Source organism: Podarcis liolepis (genome assembly GCF_965112155.1).
Source record: "Podarcis liolepis genome assembly, chromosome: 1".
NCBI lineage: Eukaryota > Metazoa > Chordata > Lepidosauria > Squamata > Lacertidae > Podarcis > Podarcis liolepis.
This window is the reverse complement of record NC_139554.1, coordinates 108,905,166-108,924,780: the sequence shown is the minus strand read 5'-3', so window position 1 is coordinate 108,924,780 and position 19,615 is coordinate 108,905,166. Positions and strand designations below refer to the sequence as shown.

Below are 19,615 nucleotides of genomic sequence, written 5' to 3'. Positions count from 1 at the left end.
TTATTCTGATACATGAAGGATGCAACCCTAAACACAGTTACTGTGGAGTAAGCCCATTTGAAGCCCTTCTTGAGACTTACGTCTGAGAAAATACGCAACGAATTGCTCTGAAACAAAGCAGTCCTGTGCATCTTTACTCTGAAATAATTCCTACTAAATTCAGTGGGGCTTACTCCATAATACAGCCATTGATTTCCACGAGATAGATTTATACATGTGGTTAATTGATATGTGAAGCAAATGATATGTACTAAATACACCTAACATTGGCAGCCTCCTGTCAATAGATCGCAACAATGGTTGAGATGTGTCGTTTTCATCTGTCACTTTCTGTTAAGCCGAAGCTTCTCTTAACTTCACATTTGTACTTACTTATAAAAGTGTAAGTCATCTGTTCAGTTATGAAATAAATGAATTATGAACTTCCCATGGATAGTTGCATTAAGTGTTGATAAAATTACAGTAAATGCTTTAGCAATCCTATTTGTCAAAACACACACACACACAGAGAGAGAGAGAGAGAGAGTATTCCTAGATGGTCAAGGCAAAGAATCACATATGCCACTCAAACTATTTTCCGTGAATAGCATTTGTATATAGCTTCAATCCACGACACCCTTAGATGTGGATAAATACTTTCCTTTAAATCTCCTTTCAAACTGCAAACCAAACGAAGCATGGACATGATAATGGAGTGACATCTAGTGATCGCTTGAAGACATGACTGAAACTATCAAATATTTATTTATTTTTATAATGAATAAGAAATGAAGGTCTTGTTTCGAAATTATTGGAGGACAGTTAACCAAACTCATTGAGAATATTTTATTCTCTGTTAAATTTTATAGACTCTAAAAGTAATGATTAATACATAATATATGTCCATAAAACCCAGCTGTTTTCACCCTTGGGGCTTTTTCATAAGCCATTTCAGAGGTGGAGCAATATGGCGAGACTAATTAAACTTTTTGTGGCATCATCTGATTAGAGGAAAATATACATACACTGGTGATAACAACTAAACTGCAAGAATGAGAATCACAGCTGCAATAATTTATATGGGGATTAAAAAAAACAAACCACCTTCAAGGTACAAAAAAAATTCATGGTGTCCCAGTGCACAGAATTCTCAAAAGGATGCCAAAGAGCCACAATGGACAACCAAAAAAGCTGCAACACTAAAGCTGCCATTCTGAAATCCTGAAATACTTCAGCTGCCATTCTTAATTTTCAAAGACATACAGTCCTGAGAAACAAATTTAGTGTGATGGTCACCGAAGTTAATTTTCATCAGTTTCTTTACAAAAGGACAGCATCATTGGGAGAGGCCACATGAATGGGTTTCACAGTTACCAAAAAGAAAGCATTGGTTTCATTATTATTATTTTTTGCATATCCTTGTGTACAGTTTGTGTGTCTGTCAGTATCTGCTGCCAATAAAGAACCATGTCATAACCTCTGTTGCTGTGGCTGAGGTCTACCTAAGGCAAAAATGCTGGGCAGAAAGCTTGCCAAAAGAGAGAAGGACGGTTTGCTAAATCCATCACATCCACCCAGATAAGAAGTCCACATTTCTTCCTCACTACAATGTTTGAGGACGTGGTTGCAGGGAATATTCCTTTGTTGACTGTTCAGAAAATTTTCATAAACGCCTCCAAATGTGAGCTATATGACTACCACCGGTGCCATCCTCTTGCTCCCATGACATCCTGGAAAAGAAAGTTACATACCTTGCCTATTATAACAATAATTTCCGCCCTCCCTTCCCAACAGGTGGGCGGGGTTTGCGACACGGAGCCAGCTTACCTGGTTGGGTGCCTCTCACCTGTGTTAGGGTGGCCATCGCCCACCTCTGGCGTGGGAGGACAATGGACGGCTGGCTGGAGGTGGGGCGAGGGCCAAGGGAAAAGAGGCTGACCCCTTCAGCCAAACCTCACTTTGTTTCCTCCTCTTCCAGGTTCACCCACCCAACCCTCCCAAATTAATAATATTTTCTTGAAGCCTAATATTTTGCGTTCCAGGTCAGCAGGCGCTGCCATGGTCGTAAGATGGTTGCTGTATTCAGAACCGGGAAGGAATTTTCCCTGCATTGGCAGGTTTCACCTTCCCCGTATTATTTCATCACAACTTTGGCAGTTTTTAGGCCATGGCAAGGTATCCTTTAGTCTATCTTCGAGTTGGGGGGGGAGCATTTCATGTACCCCCCCCCATGTGTCGGCGTTTGCAGGGCCCATTAAAGGGTTGATTGCAGGAGCCCCTGTCCCTAGAGCGGCAGCATGTAGGTCAAACTCTTGGCCGATGTAAAGTGGGAGGGCACGCTGTGTAAGTTTGTGCTTTACAGACCCCTCCCACTGCACCCCATTGCCCTGCACATCCTCAGTCCCATTCGGGCTGAGAGGGTTGCATGCCAAGGCCTATGCCAAGTTTCTCACATTCTGAAGTTCAATAAAGTTGTGGCCAATTTGAACCCATACTTTGGTCTCTCGTCTCATTCTTTGGGGGTGGGGTAGGCTCCACAGATAGGGTTCAGCACGTGTGCTCGCAGTTTATATCCATGCTTCCCTGTTAGCTTGCATTGTTCTTTCTCTGAAGCCTGGTTTCAACTTAGTCAAATGACAGTGCTCTGCTGTACAGTTGGTACCTCGGGTTAAGAACTTAATTCGTTCTGGAGGTCAGTTCTTAACCTGAAATGGTTCTTAACCTGAGGTACCACTTTAGCTAATGGGGCTTCCCGCTGCTGCCACCACGGGATTTCTGTTCTCATCCTGAAGTGTAGTTCTTAATCCGAGGAACTATTTCTGGGTTAGCGGAGTCTGAAACCTGAAGAGTCTGTAACCTGAAGCGTCTGTAACCCGAGGTACCACTGTAGAGGTCTTTCCTGACAGCTGCATTGTCCCCTTCCACATTGATGTTAGGCTTGGAAGAAGCCTTCTTTAGCTAATAGAAAGCTTTTTTTTTAAAGCCTGATGACGGTGTGGGGAGGGGTGTGTGCTTTTCATGGGATGGGACAGTTGCAGCATGAGCACAATGCCCATGACGGTTCCTCTGATTTGCAAATGTGCCTGTAGGACCCAAAAGACTGACAACCCCTAATATGAGAGATTTAAAAAAATCTAATTACAAAACTCTGGGAGAAGTTAAGTCTGAACAGACCAGAATTTAGATTAGACCTCACATTTAGGCTATTCCTCAATTAGAAGCAGTACAAAGCTCTGAATGACTGATTAGGCCTCATATTAGGCATTTTAATGTCAATGAGACTACTTCCTGTTCTTAAAAATTGCATGTTATATCTTGACTTCTGCTGCAAAACTAAAAATAGCTGTGAATAGCTGGCAGTTGAAGTACATGACACCTTGAAGTAAATGAAACCTTTATATGTTTGCCATTTTCTAGCTATTTGTACTAACTGGCCATAGAATTAAAAGGAAGGTACATGCTTTGTGTGGAAAGTTATACACATGTTGTGTTTCTACAGTTTGAATACCTGTGGTTAATATTTAAACCTTGTGATGTCTTCCTCCTTTTTTGTGCTTGGATCAGCCAATTATTTTGTTGCAACGAAAAAATGACCCCACATTGCTTTTTCATTTGCAGATAAAAAAATCTAGTGGCCATAGAAATTGCAAAAAGTCGGTTATGGTATCTCAGTTTTACAATAGACAGTGTTTGCTGGGAAACCATTCCTTGTCTAAATTTCTCATATCAGAAATGCTTGACTTATTTTTGGTAGGCGAAAGCAGTGTCTTCCGGAGTGGGCAGAAAATTTATAAATGGTAAATTTCCCCTGAGAAATGTACTACTTTTCAAAATATTGAAATATGATGGCTTTGTTATATGGAAAAATAATCTAACTGTCAATGTTGGGGCAAAGACATCAAATAACATCACTAATAAGACCTGGAGAAAACCTTTTTTGGCATATGATAACCTAATGTGGTTAAAAAAAATATAGGGTTATCTTAGTTTAGCAGCAGATACTGAGGCAAAACCAAGTCCAAGCTATTCTGTCAACAAGTCTAAAGTGGATAATATACATTCTTGAGGGAGCCAGAAGTGATTTGTTTAAGAGTTCACTGCTTAGAAGCTTAGCCAGCTTCCCCACTGAAGTTATAGTGAGCTAACATTAGCGCAAACAGTTTCTGAGCTCTGGGCGCAGTATTGCGCCTAAGATTTCAGATTAAAACTGCAGAGTAGAAGGAACAGGTTGCCTTTTTCTGCCTCCCCGCTTCCAGCTACTCTCTGAAGACTGGATAAGAGACCCTCTTAAGAATATTAGGGGGGTGGGCAGGGGAAGGACTAGACCATGTGAAAAACAAACATAAGATTTTAGCTGCAGCTCATTCATTATCAGCTTTGTATTCTTCTTATAAAAAAGTGCACCTAGGCACTCCGTTGTTGAGCCCATAACCTAGGTTTAAGGTGCCATTCAGCTCCTAGCTTTCCTATCTCAGTTTCTAACACTGCTGGGAAGGGGTAAAACGTTCAAATATCCCTTCCTGTCTTCAGAGGCAAGAATGGAGACTGGCAGACCACATTCACACTGCACATTTAAAGCACTATGATACCACTTTAAACCATCATGGCTTCCTCCAGAGAATTCTGGGAGTTGTAATTTGGCAAAGCTGCTGAGAGGTGTTAGGATACCCTCTATGGCCCTCCCAAAGCTATAATTCCCAGAGTTCCCTGGGAAGAGGGATTCATTGTTAAAAACTACTGGGGGAATTTTAGCCCTGTGAAGAGAAATAGGGTTTCTTAAGAACTCTCACCACCCTTAACAACAGTTCCCAGAATCCTTTGGGGGAAGCCATGATGGTTTAAAGTAGTATCATAGTACTTTAAATTTATGGTGTTAATGTGACCGCACTAAGGCACCCAGGGCATGGGAGGTTTCTCCACTCCTCCATGAGTGACTTCTGTTTCTTCTTTTTCCTCAGAGTAGTAGCATCTGTGCTTAATGATGTGCTTCTTGTGAGGGATATTTGTCTGCCATGCCCTCAACAAAATGGCTGCCGGCAAAGGTTAACAACCATTAGGTTGAAGAAGCAATTATGACCAGGGAGAGCATATGGTCACATCTGTCAGGTTGGCAAAACCAGCGGATATTTGAGATTTGAGTGAACACACAGGGTTTGCTCACTCCTGCAAAACCAATAACATTGATGCTCAGTTATGCTGAGGGGGGATCTCAAAGGCACCCTGGTATGCACTCACTAAAATGTTCAACTCGAAATCAGTGAGGAAAACTTAGTGTTGCTTATTGCATCTGCTAAGAGCAAATCCTCAATAAAAGTAGTGTAGAGGAGCAGCAGGGAAGCTTTTTCATTTTGAATGCGTCATTCTCTTCCATGCAACCACCATGCTGATGGTGGGCAGGGCCAGAAAGAGGCAAAAGAAGATAGCGCAATGCATGTGGTTTTATCTTTGTATAGTAGGCTAGCTTCTTCACACAACTGAGGGTGTGTTCACATTACTGCCTTAGAGTGCTGTGAAGTTGTTCTTCCCCAGTGTTTTCCAGTTGTTCACGACACCAGAACCAGATTCATTTCTGTCTGTATTCATGCCAGGGGGCGCTGATAGCTGACAGTAGCATTTTATAACCAAGTGCAGAATGCATATTTATTTTGGAACATGTGTGTTCAAGGGCATGTTCAAACCAAGAAGAAGAAGAGTTTGGATTTGATATCCCGCTTTATCACTACCCTAAGGAGTCTCAAAGCGGCTAACATTCTCCTTTCCCTTCCTCCCCCACAACAAACACTCTGTGAGCTGAGTGGGGCTGAGAAACTTCAGAGAAGTGTGACTAGCCCAAGGTCACCCAGCAGCTGCATGTGGAGGAGTGGAGACGCAAACCCGGTACCCCAGATTATGAGTCTACTGCTCTTAATCACTACACCACACTGGCTCTCCAAGCAAAAATACCCAGGGTGTGAAGTGGGGCAGTGAAGCATGTGGTTGCGGCCTGGGTGCGTTGCCTTGGGAGAAGCCCCCAGACCTGAGGTTCCGCACCCCTGGCATAGAGGTACAAGCGGAAAGCTAGGGCATATGATCTCACGAGGGGACTTTCTCCCTCAGTAATGGGGGGGGGGGAATTTGTTAGGATTCTTGCTCCGTGTTTGCAGTCATGGGATTGTTTCCTATCACATGATGGTATATGTTTTCATTCCACATAGTGGGAAGTGACAGAGACAGGATGTTTTTATTACTGTGTTCCGTGATGTGTGACTACTGTCCTTTGTTTCTTTTTCTTTGCTGTCTGATGAGAACAAGGAAGGAGCTAAGTCAGAATGCTCCAAGTGTATTATATGTAAATAAAGTAGATTAGCCAAAATGCTGAGCTATTGAGTCTGTTACACGAACTGCTAATACTCTGCAGGATCCCTCAGTGTGCTGATGCCTCTTGGTATCAGTCACTGGAGAAAGCTTTTGAAGCTCCTGAACAACTGACCAGGAGGGAGAGAACGTGCCAGTTGGGCATGTGTCTCTACCAGGGTCCTACATGTGAGTAGGACAATCCTAACAGCAGTAGAAGTCACTTCAAAGTGTAAGAAGTGGCATCAGTGTTTTGGAGCGACATCAAAGAGTGGCCAAAAGATTTGGGTGGCTGCACAGAAAACGTCTGCCGAATGGGGGCATCTTTAAATTGCTCCCGTTTGTGTTCCTTTTGTGTGAGGCAAGGTGTTTGGAGGTTCTTCTCCACACCTTTAAAATGTCTTAAAACTGATCATAGAAATGGTTCCGCTGATATGGAGGGGGGGGGAACCCCAGGGTGTGCGGCAAATCCACACATAGGAAAGCTGGTTTGGACTACAGAGGCAATACTTTTCAGATTTCTGCCTCTGGCAGCCATTTTGTGAACACTGGCCTTAGTTCATTGAGAGGAATCAGATTATCGACCTTTATTTTTGTTCATTGCCAGCGCTCAGTAGTTTCAACATAGTCTTTCTTTGTCATTTTCCCTATTGGTCACTTTGTTTATCTTGCTGAATGAAGTTTACTATTTACTTACTTAATTTGTTAGTCACTTTACCTTGCCCAGGGCAACCCAAAGCAACTTACAACCAATTGAACAAACAAGTGAACAAAAACAAACAAACCCTTTGACGCATTAAACCCAAGACTTTTGGGTGGGGTGGGGAGGGGAAAGGGGGGGGGGAGTTGTTTATCTGTTAATTAGTGGGTAGTATATTTTTTGTTCATTATTTCAGTATACTTAATATTGATATTATTTATATGGTGGGTGTCAGAGGCTGCCTCAGGTCTCAGCTCACAAAAGACCAACGCCAAGCTCTTCTTATATACAAGGATGTTTATTGCAGTTCATTATTGATTCCACAACCGAGGCGCGCAGCCCCGCGTCTCTAACGTCAGACATTTGAAGTCCCCTCTGACTCGCTCCCGCCTCTACACCAACTTAAGAGGCTTGTGCTAGACCACCTCTTCCTGTCTTTCCTTTTCCGCAGGGTCTTTCTGCCCCCCTGGGTTCCTGCCCTCCTGCTCTCTCCTGAAGCGGATTCCTCAGATGCCTGTTCCCCCCTCCTTCGTGCTTTGGGGCCAGGCTCCTCCTCCGGGCTCTCTCCATTTCCGCGCGCCTCCACATTTGAACTTGGCGCGCGCTCGCTACCCCTGACCTTCCTTTTGACACCTACACTACTCCCTGTACTACTCTCCGCCTCTTCCGGCAGGACGTTCTCCCCCGAACTCCTTCCCCTGTCTCTTTCCTGCTCCGCTCCGTGTGTCACACTGGGAACCCCCCTCTCTTCCCTTCGTTCCTGCTGGGAAGCCGGCCCCGATCTCCCACTCCCGCTCGGGGTTTCCCTGCTGCTTCCCTGCTTCTGGCAGGTCCCCCCTGTGACCCCCCTTGTCCTGACTAGGGGCGCCCCCTCCTGAGAATCCTCCGATTCACTTGAGAGACTCATGGAAGATCTCAAGTCATTGTCATCCTCTTCCTCACTGTCCTGGGATTCTTCCTCGTCGCTCTCCGTCTCCTCCCTCACCTGTGCCTCTGTCTCTGAACCCCTGACAGTGGGTGTGTCATCCCCCCTTAAATGTTGTATTAGATTACACACACACACATATCTACCTTCAGGTGACAAACCTTCCTGCTGTCCATAATCTTGCATGTTGTTGCTTCTCATCTCTGCATCCAATTCATCCTTTATCACCCAATTCAATTGTAATTTTGAAAATCATTCTTTCAATTTTAAAAAAAGGCATTTCTAATGTTGCTTTGCTTATGCAATAATTACTGCTCGTATACATGTGTGTCCTCCAGACACAAAACTTGTTGAGCTTTTTGGGGCATAGTTGAGTGTTTTAGAGCCAATTTCAATAAAGTTTGCCGAAATCTACACTGCCAACATGAGCTGCCATACGTCCGGATTTCAGCCTAGATGCTGTTTACGAAAGCTGAATACCGGCTATGTACAGGAAGTTTGGGACGTATGGCAACCAAAAACATGTAGCCCCAGTTCTGCTGCTAGGTTCTACCCAGGAGCCAGCTTTTTTATTTCAAGAGCTGGCAATCTAGGAAAGAGACAAACAGAGAGGGAGTTGGAATGGGCCCTGGTGGTCTTGGATAAAAATGCTGGATGCATTGTAGGAACAATCGTGTCCCAGTGCTGTGCTGCTCTAAAATGTGGATTCCCCCCACCCTATATTTTTTTGCCATTGATTTTTATTTGTGATATGTCATCTTCAAAGCAACTTAGGTGTTATTATTGCTGTACTTGATCAGAGTGGAAAGGCTAATTGTAAAAAGGTGGGAAATAGTGACAAGAAACACCACCCCTCCCTTGCACACCATGAATTTTGCTAATCTAGTACAGTGGTACCTCGGGTTACAAACACCTCGGGTTACAGACTCTGCTAACCCAGAAGTAGTACCTCGGATTAAGAACTTTATTTCAGGATGAGAACAGAAATCGTGCGGCGGCATGGCAGGCCCCATTAGCTAAAGTGGTACCTCAGGTTAAGAACGGTTTCAGGTTAAGAACGGACCTCCGGAACGAATTAAGTTCGTAACCAGAAGTACCACTGTATTAACACTGTACCATACTGAATCAGAGTCAGCCCCGACACTTGAGCAGCCCTGTCCCAGAAATATATTTGTTGCTGAGGTAAGCCTTGAAATTAGGCCAGAAGTCTGTCATGTGACACCTCTTCCTGTAAGGGGCCTGTGGATCTTTCTGTTTACAAGGATACATAGTGGAGCACTCTTCATTCTGATGTGAGCACATTTCAGTCTTGATGCGCAGAGATCACAGTCTGACTCTAGGCACTGCTGTGAATGACAAGTCTACAGAATAGTCATCACTCTTGTCACCAGGAGACAGCTGCCGCCCTGTCACTGGCAGACAGCTGCTGCCCAAAGTTACAGGGCGGTGGCATCCATGCTCTCCCTATCCTTTATCAGAATGCTGCATTAATTCTAGGCTTTGATCTTGTAGGGCAGGGGAAATAGTAGCCAATTATTAAGCAAAACCAACTGGAGGAAAAAAACCCCAACCGCAATGTGTTATATAGATATGAGAAGGATATGCACAGAGGCTTAATTTAGCCCAATCCCATTTCCTAGAAATAACAATGGCTGTATAAAGTGTAAATTTGTAAGGTGCATATATAAAATATTGGTAATCTAAGGAGGGTGTCTGAATGGGGCACTTGTACTCACAAACGTGTTCCTGGGCACCCTCTGTCTGCAGTTAAAATTTAGGCTTGAAACCACTCTGTTGTAGCCAGTTGGTGTTTTCCCCCCAATTCAAGCCTAACTATTGGATGGGTGGGTGCATGTGTGATATTGTGTGTGTGTGTGTGTGTGTGTGTGTTTCCATGAGTGCTGCTCCAGTTTGCAAATGTGCTGACAGGACAAAAAACACTGGTAACCTGTGATCTAAAGTCACCTTTGCACATGCCTGATTTCATCTTGATGGCTACAATAAGAAGTCAATGTTTCCTTCAGAACTGGGGTTTCATGGGCTAAATAACATGTAATGGCCACTATTCCATCTTGCTGCAGGAGAGGAAAAGATGGGGAAGCAAGACCCACTCCATTAGTTCTGCTGAAATACAAGCTCCATTTGGCTCTCCCCAAACTAATTCTATTTAAGATGCACTTTATAATAATTTTGCATAGTAAGAACCAGGTTCTGACTTTGCAAGTTTTCCTCTTCCCTCATCTTTTTGCCCTTTTGTGTGATGTTTTCTAGATTGTAAACATGTGGGGAAGGGCTCCATTCTCTGTTACTCATCATATGTAAGATGTTTTGGGAGTCTTTCTAGCTAAAGAATGGGGTAAAAAAAGGTAAAGGGACCCCTGACCATTAGGTCCAGTCGTGGCTGACTCTGGGGTTGCGACGCTCATCTCGCTTTATTGGCCGAGGGAGCCGGAGTACAGCTTCCGGGTCATGTGGCCAGCGTGACTAAGCTGCTTCTGGCGAACCAAAGCAGCGCACGGAAACGCCATTTACCTTCCCACCGGAGCAGTACCTATTTATCTGCTTGCACTTTGATGTGCTCCGGCAACTGTGTTTGAGACTGAAACATCAAAATCCTCTTATTTTTATTATATTTGTGAACATCTCTTTAAGGTCAGAATTCCAGCCATCTGAAAATATTTTGCAGTAAAAGAAAACAAAAAACAAAGACCATCAAGTACAATAAAAAAAATGAAGTCTTTATTCTTTTGGCTCAACTGTAATGTGGCTTACCGTTCTTTATGGTAATAGCATTTTCCTGCATGCAGTTCACCAACACACAAAGTCAACAGTTTCAGTAAAAGGAGGAATTAACATTTAATTTTTGCCTGTGAATGGAATACGGGAAAAGAAAATGTCCTGGTGTGATCAGATATACAAGTTCGCTACTTGGTTCTTGTGGAGGGGGAGAAATTATAATTGTAGAACCGCATATAATATTTAGAAGACTTCTAGTGCAGCATGAATCAACAAGAATAAGAATAGTCTATGTAAACAAACACTGGAAAAGATCAAGGATTTTATGGATAATAAGACTAACTGCTTATGCAGGCAGTGCTAGGAATTCAAACAAATCTTTCCCACCACATTTCAATTACAAGTTATAGCTATTTGGAAGCAAGTGCATTTTGGACTCCATCTGAAAATTCACATTAAGATGTGTGCAAAAATACAGTACTAATTAAAAAAAAAAAAAAGTAACCCAGAAACCTAACATTACCCCCATTCTCGCCTTTCATTATTTTTCTACTTTGTGAAGTTCTTCAATTAAAAAGTGCTATGGACAGAAAGTAAGAACTGCCTGTGACATCGACCTGAAGATCAGTTTTGTTTTGCCATTTATGTACAAAATGCTGAAAAATAAAATTGAATGACATCTGTACACTATTTATATTTTTTCTTAGAAAATCCTAACCATGTATTTGAACAGATTTAAGCAGTTTGCAACATGATGTGTACAGCTGGCTACACACTGTACAATACTCACTTAAAATTCAAGAGAAGAAGGGCAGAACAAGAAGCTTTTCTTTTCTTTTCTTTTCTTTTTTTACCGGATAGCTGAAAACTATTGCTTGATGAAATGAGGAATGATATCTGGTTAAACAATTTGTTTCACTTTTACCACTGACATATGGCTTCCCATATTAGATTTCTGAACAAATCCAAGAAAAATACAGCAGCGAAGGCAAGATAAACAACATGCATCAGTGATAGCCTCCAAACTACTTATAATGGTACAGAATACATCATATTTTCCTGTTCAAGGCTTGCGAACTACAGTTATTGTGGTACATATTTGATGCAATAAATATTGTGCACAGGTCATTATTCCTTTGCTCAAACATGCACCACGGGGTTAAAAGAACTATTTACATAGACAGCATTATCTCACTGACACATACAGTGTCAATCTTGCTGAGAGCAGAAGATGGCTAAACAATACTGCAGGAGAAAGCAAAAACAAACTTATAAATGTCAGGTTCTTCTCCCCCCTCTTTTGGCCAGTTTAGTGCTCCAGATGAACACATTTTTGTTTCCTAAAGAACACTTAAAACAAAAACCCCACCCGGTTTCCCCATCCAACTAGAAATTGAGTTACGTGCGTGTCAACTTGACAACGGAACGGTACATAGAGGGGGCAATAATACCTCTGTCGAGTAACTGTTGAGTTTATGAGACTTACAGGCACATTTAAGAATTGTCAGGATGAGACGTAAAGATGTATACTTTTATTAAGCACCTCAGAATCTGGAGCCATCCTGAAACATGGAAGTATTTAAAACCCTTGTGCAAAGAAGTCTTACTTGTTTCCATGCATGGTCTATAAGTGCAGCATGCCTTCATGCAAATCACTTCTTCTGTCTGTACAAGAGAATCAGACAGAACAGCTGGTCCTCATGGTCCCCCTGACCCTGAACCCACCCACCCCGAACATAAAACCCATTTACAAAAATAGTCACATATAATAGTAAACAACCTGTGAATTAAAAAAATGACAACCTCACCAACACTGATTTTTTGTTTGTTTGTAAAAATATGGCAAAAGGTGGCAGTTGGAATGCAAACAGTGGATACAGTTATTGTACTTGAGTGTTTTATGTTAAACACACATAAATTCTAGGTTTGCACCTCTTGTACTGGTCCCTACAGCCTTGGTAGCCATTTTACTTTCCTCTTCAGCAGTGTCAGCTGGTAATGAAAACAGTAGCCTCCTGTCAAAGTTGCCATCCTGTTTTACACAGCAGCATGGGGATTGACGAGGGGGTCACTGTCTTGTTAATAGGCACTGACCTTAAGTATATATATAACATTTGTATATATATTTATAGATATATTTGTGTGTGTGTTTGTGTGTGTGTGTGTGTGTGCAAAAACAGTCAGTTTGGCATAAACCTCCACTTGGAGTCCTTTTGAAATAATACTCTATTTTCTCAAGCTGTAAACAATTTGTCACAAAGGGAATCCTTCGCTTTGCTCATTTTTTACTGTCCCTGATATCTTTACCTTTATCTTCCTTTTCTGATTTGTCTTTTTCATATTTGTCTTTATCAGGCTTTGTAACGCTATCATAGGAAGGTGGAGAGGTGGTGGAAGGGGTCATGTCATTTTTTTCGGGGGTAGAATTCTCATTCAGCTTATCAATGATCATATCTTCTTTGATAAGAGTGTCATCTCCAGCTTTGATTCGATCCTTATTAAATAGGCAGGACACTTTTTTAACTTTTATCTTTAAGAGGTAGCGCCTGAAGGCTCGCTGAATGATGACAGCAGATACGTCCTCTTGCTTTCGTTTTAAGGTGGTTGTAATTGGTTCATAAGAAGCTTTTGAAGGATTGGCTGCCATGAAGCGATCTTCCATTTGAACACGAAGGGCATCCATTTCATCACTTTCACCCAAAACACGTTTTGTGAAAGCAAACAAGATGTCAAGGCAGTGAATTCTGTCACCACTTACCATGGGCAGATCCATTGCAATAAGCTGAACTTTGTTCGGTTTTGGTATTAGAAGGGGAGGATCCAGTGAAGCTGCAAAATCGGAGAGTTTACTAAACTCTATGAATTGAGTTGCATCCGGATCAAACTTTTCCCAAACCTCATAGAACATCTCAAAGTCATCCTCGCTCAAAGGCTCAGCACTTTCTTCTGTAGCAACGCTGAAGTTCTCCAAAATCACGGCAATATACATGTTTACTACAACTAAAAATGATATAATAATGTAGCTAACGAAGAAAAAAATCCCAACGGAAGGATTGCCACAGTCTCCTTTCACTGAACTTCCTGGGTGGTCTTTGTTAGGGTCACAGTCTGGTGGCCCACTGTTGAGAATGGGAGCTAGCAACCCATCCCAGCCAGCAGAGGTGGTGATTTGGAAAAGGCAGATCATGCTGTTGCCAAAAGTTTCAAAGTTGAACATGTCATCAATGCCCACTTCTCTCTTCACGTAGGCAAAGTTGGACATTCCAAATATAGCGTAGATGAACATGACCAGGAAAAGGAGAAGACCGATGTTGAACAAGGCAGGGAGAGACATCATCAAGGCAAAAAGCAGAGTGCGGATCCCTTTAGCACCCTTGATGAGACGCAGGATTCGACCTATCCTGGCAAGTCGGATCACTCGGAACAAGGTGGGTGACACAAAGTATTTCTCAATAATCTCTGCTAGGAACATACCTAAAAACAAAATTTATAAATAGGTTACTTAAAAAGGGAGTGCAACATCTAATCTTAATAGCATGCTAAAAATTGCAACCCACCATTTAAAATGGAAAACGATCTCTACAGTATTCAGAAAATTACAATTAGAGATTAATTAAGATATTGAAAAGGGTTTTCTTTTTCATATTTCCCATTAACTTTCCAAAAATTTCATTAACCACCATTTTAATGTTCTATTGAATTGTAATTTTTCTTACCTACAATGGATAAAATGACAACCACAAAATCAAAAATGTTCCAGCCAATGGTGAAATAATAATAGCGGAGTGAAATCAGTTTCAAGACACATTCTCCGGTGAAAAGGACTATGAAGATCAGGTTAATTCGGTATAGATTAGTTTCCATTGTATCAGTTTGGTCATCTGTTTCTACCATCATGGTGACCATGTTAAGGCAGATAAGAATCATGATGCTGATGTCAAAGGCTTGTTTTGTTACAAAATCAAAGACCATGCCTTGAAATTTGTTCTGTAGATGAAGAAAACAACGTCTTATTGAAATATCTCATGATTTACATAGTCTACCAGTAGATACCTTGTACGGAACATTTGTAATTCATTCTACGGCAAACTGTTTAAGGTAAAACCAAATCTAGATGCGCTAAGGGCCATTCCTCAGTACAGTGGGAACTGCTGAGTGGCTTACAGTCACAACTCTGCCGTAATACAACAAGACCCTACGGTACAAAAAGGCATGAGTTTTTCCCATGCCAGTATTATCCCTCCTGGACAGGACAACACTGGCGTGTGAAGGAAGTGTATCAATGGCTGCCCTGTGTGAGCTCTAAATCCTTACCTAAATGGCATAGGAACCATATAGCAGTGCCTATGTGCTGCCTACAGGCTTCCCATGGGCATCTATTAAGACAGCAGAAAGATAGAATAGATGGGCCTTTGATCTAATCCAGCAGGGATCCTCTTATGTTCTTAGTTATTTAGATACAATATTTCTTCCCCACCTTCCTAGTGCCCACTCAGGCCAGTGCCTAAAAAATATGTTCTTAATCTTGCATTGGATATAATTTTGACTGAGTGTAAATCTGTGTTCCAACTGCATTCCCACTTATTCGACATTGTTATTTAATATATAGATAGATATATAAGTAAATAATGGTTGGAAATTTAATAAGGCTTACTGCTGGCCTTGGTATTGGTTTCTGCGGTTTCTTGGACCCCAGTTTTTTCATTGCATTGTAATATTTCTTCTGCTCTTCTGTCATAAAGATGTCTTGACCTCCAAAGTAAAGGGATGAAACCAAACCTGGTTACAACCAGATACCTCTTTTTTTTTTTAAGCAAGCAAACAAATTTTAATTTTTTTGCATCTATTCTTACTTAACAACCAATGTCTTTCATTGGGTCTCGGCATAGGAGAAAGTGCGGGTAACTGTTCACAAGGCACAGCCCTTGCTTTCAGAGGTTTATGGGTTGAACAAAAGTAAGTCATACCCAACACCACCAACTGAAGTCAACGGACCTGATTGCTGAGGTCCAATAATTTCATTAGGTCTACACCGTGTATTCCCTAGTCTAGCCCCCCTTTCCTTTACTATTGTGGGAACTCTTATGTGTTCACATAGTAGCAACCCCTTCCAAAAATTGGCCACCCTGCCCTCTTTCTTTTGATCAGAGAAAGGATGTTAGTATGCCATTCCCTTTGTGTGAGTCTGCTTTCATCACTGAAGGAAGAGTGCTGGGAGTGGAGGCAGTGAAGAGAATCCACACACACACACACACACCCTTCTGCTCTGGTTGATCTGAGAATGTGGATGCAGCCCTGGTTGCACTGCTCTGTGAAGTCTTATTGCTGCGGACAGCAAGGGATTAAGATTGCACCCAAATTTATTAAGTGTAATGATGTTCAAAACAAGGGTTGCCAACTTATTTTCTAACCAGGCTCTGGTGTCTTTAATGGGTTTGTCTACTTTTACTGGTTGCTGCTGCTTCTGTGTGTGTGTTATGTACTGAGTTGAATAGGATCCAAAACGCAGCAGTCTGATTGGACCTAGAACAATAGGATTCAGAATGCAGCAGTCTGATTGGTCCACAGGAGCCACCCAATCCAGCTTCAGGTGGAAGTTTGGATTTGAAGTGAATCCGCAACCTGATTGGCCTACAGGAGAATCCCGGAATTAGCCAATCATGTGGGGTCCGTTGTGTAAATAATGTATATAAAGCAGATATTCTGGGGGAACTTCCGTTCCTTCTCACCACTATGAGCTGAGTAAAGAGCATGAAATTCACTCTCAACTCCGAGTATATTTCAGTGTGCAAAAACTGGCTCATTGGGTGACATTAGCAAGGGGTGAAGTTAGTTCTCATGCTCTACAATCCGCCCCCCAAAACTGTTTTCTGCACATTGTATGGCTGTCAAAAGCATAGGAGCTGCTTTGCCTGGGGATTTTCATTGAAAGCCTTGCCTTTAGAGGTTGGAAAAATAATAAATTCAACAGATAAAGTACACATAGTCATAAAGTCCCTACTAAATCTCTATTTTCCTTAAGGCTTTCCTGTGTCTTCAGAAGATGGCCATAAGAAATGTGTACCTCCGATATATTTTCCCCCTCTGCCTCCCGCATGCCCCTCAAACTATTAGCATTCACTAATATGGTTCAACCAAAGTGAGTGACTTCACTTTGATTACGGATATAGATTTAGGATTTGTTGGAAATTAACATTCTGCAATTTTTTTTTGGGGGGGGGGAACTAACCTTACAAAAAATCTCCTTAAAAAAACAACACAGTTGTAAATCTTGATGGCAAAAACAGCACAACAGACACTGAATCATTATCACTGAACCCTTGACAGTGTGTTCAGAACACAGCAACAGAATACTTATCTTCTTTTTTTGTTGATTAAAATTGTCTATGATGACACCAATAAATAAGTTCAAAGTGAAGAAAGATCCAAAGATGATAAAGATGACAAAGTAAAGATACATATACAGGTTATCCTCATAATGAGGTTGCTTCTCCACCTACAAAGACATTTTAAGGAAACATACATTAAGCCAACATTTAATATAATTAGCTATTATCCAGTATAATTATTTAGAATTGCCACAGAGCTGTGCTTCCCCAGAATCTATTTTGACTTCACAGCTACAAATGGAAAACTCTAAACCGAAATTGAACATTGAACCATTCACCTATCTTTTTGCTCTGAGTTATAATTCAACATTTTCTCTCTCTGCTCCTCCACCTTAGTTCCATTACCTATCTAGATTTCAATCTAGACTCATATGGCTTTTGCTAACTCTGTATAGAGTCGTGATTAGAGTGCTGGTCTAGGACTGGAGATGCCCAGCTTCAAATCCCACCTCAGCCATGAAACTGTATGTGTGAGAGAGGCCTTGGGCAGTCACTGGCTCTTTTTCTAACTCTACCTCACAGGGCCATTGTGAGGATCAAATGGGAAAGCAAATGGGAGCTGCATTGAGCTCCAGGGCAGACAGGAAGAATATAAATGTAATAAATGAATACATAAATATTGATTAAAGGCAATCAAGGTCTACAGAATAATATATTAAAGGAATACTAGAGAAGATGGCAGATACACAAAAGGGGAAAGACAGTGGAGAAAAACAAATAAGGAAGGAGCACGAGATAACAACAAATGCCAATTACACTAAGAAATACATGGAAAATTATTGCAGGGTGACTTTAAAAAAAATAATAATCTAAAGTAGGGGCATCCAATGTTGGACCCTCTGGATGTTGTGGAATCCAACTCCCATCAGCCCCAGCCAGCATGTCCAATGGCCAGGGATGATGGGAGTTGTAGTCTAAAATATCTGGATGGCACCCCATTGGCGCCCCTGATATAAATCTATACTGTTACCCAAGATTTGTTGTTATAAGATTCCTATTTTTGGAATGGTATCTTGCAGCGATTTTTCTGCCCACAGCTGTTCAGCAGTGACAATGTGTTTGAATATCTACCTCCTAACTCTTAATGAGAACCTTTCAGACTCATGCTGTATTGTTTTGAACACTTGATTGGAAGCCGCCCAGAGTGGCTGAGGAAACTCAGCCAGATTGGCAGGGTAGAAATAATAAATTATTATTATTATTATTATTATTATTATTATTATTATTATTATTATTATTATTGTTAAGGATCGAATAGAAGACAGACCGATCAGAGAGTGGAAAGTAGCAGTGGAGACTGAGGCAGGGAGAATAAGCAAGATAACCAGTGGAGACTAAGAGACAAATCAATTGTGGAGAAGTAATGGCCCTTTTGGGCCAGCAGACAGCAAATTTCAAAATAAAAGGCAGCGGTGATGGGTGGGGGAACCAACCCTGAGAAATTAGAATTGAAATAATAGTTGTGTGAAATCTGAGTACAAAAGTGTGCTCATGCCATGGTAGTGCACTTACATTTCGTGAATCCACAGCTGCATACATAATATCCATCCAACCTTTGAAGGTGGCCTGAAAATAGAACACCTTTTTTAATGCCTGCACTTCATAAACAATTTGGCAACCGAGGAACAAAAGCATACCATGTATGTATTAGGGCTGGATAAATCCGTTCAAAGTGGTCTGGGACAACATCCTATTAATTTCTAGCTGAATGAATAAGATTTAAAATACTTTACAAACTGTATGTTAGGACTGGGGAATCTGTGGCCTTCCAGATGTTGTTGGACTCCAACTCCCATCAGGCCCAGCCAGCTTCGCCAATGGTCAGATATGATAGAGTTGTAGCCCAGCAACATCTGGAGGGTCAGAAATACCCCACCCTGGAGAATTCCTTTTTAAAACGTTTTGAAACATAAAAAGGTAATGCCATTGACATGCATTAATGAATGAATGCCTCTGTGTACATATTTTACAAATAATCATAGCTTTATGGAAGATTTGGTTAAGATTTGCACTGGACTGTGTGCTCCTATGTGTCTATTTCAGATCAAAGTTCAATACTGCCTGGACATAATGTTCCGATTTCTCAGCAATGTTGCAAATATATGCATTTTGAGCTCAGACAGTCTGCTGGTTCACTGTAGGCAGATTCCCCACTTCAGTTTAATGTTAAGCTGTGTTTGGATAGCGTATTGAAATTCTCAACTCTGTTTCTGTGCAGATGCATTGGGAAGACATAATTTTACCAAATTTTCTTAGGAGGGGAAATTCTCCAATAGGTTCTTGGTGATGGGGTTCACCTGTCAGTAGCTCAAGTTCTTTCTTTCCCTCCTAAGGTCTCATTGCTGTTGTTTGGTGAAAGTGGTAGCAGCGATTGTAGCAGTAGAAGCAATTGCGTCAGACTCATGGCCACCATTTCCCACCCTTCACTGTGCCCCAGACTTAGCGTCATTCCACGGCACTGTGGTCGGAAAATGGTGTCTGCTACCAAAAACATAAAAGACATAGAGAGCTGCCTTATATCACTGGTCCACCTAGCTCAGCATTGTCTGTGCC

The 19,615-nt window shown here is 41.7% G+C and overlaps 1 protein-coding gene across 1 annotated transcript in view; it reads right to left on the bottom strand.

Moving 5' to 3' along the window:
• Positions 1–10,654: 10,654 nt before the first annotated feature.
• The window catches only part of LOC310703391 (sodium channel protein type 2 subunit alpha-like), a 97,201-nt gene continuing 88,240 nt past the window's right edge, over positions 10,655–19,615 (bottom strand). The window contains 5 exon segments of the mRNA XM_083495744.1: positions 10,655–14,147; positions 14,390–14,660; positions 15,328–15,432; positions 17,032–17,169; positions 18,575–18,628. Coding sequence (XP_083351870.1) covers positions 12,952–14,147; positions 14,390–14,660; positions 15,328–15,432; positions 17,032–17,169; positions 18,575–18,628 — 1,764 coding nt within the window. The 3' untranslated portion in view covers positions 10,655–12,951.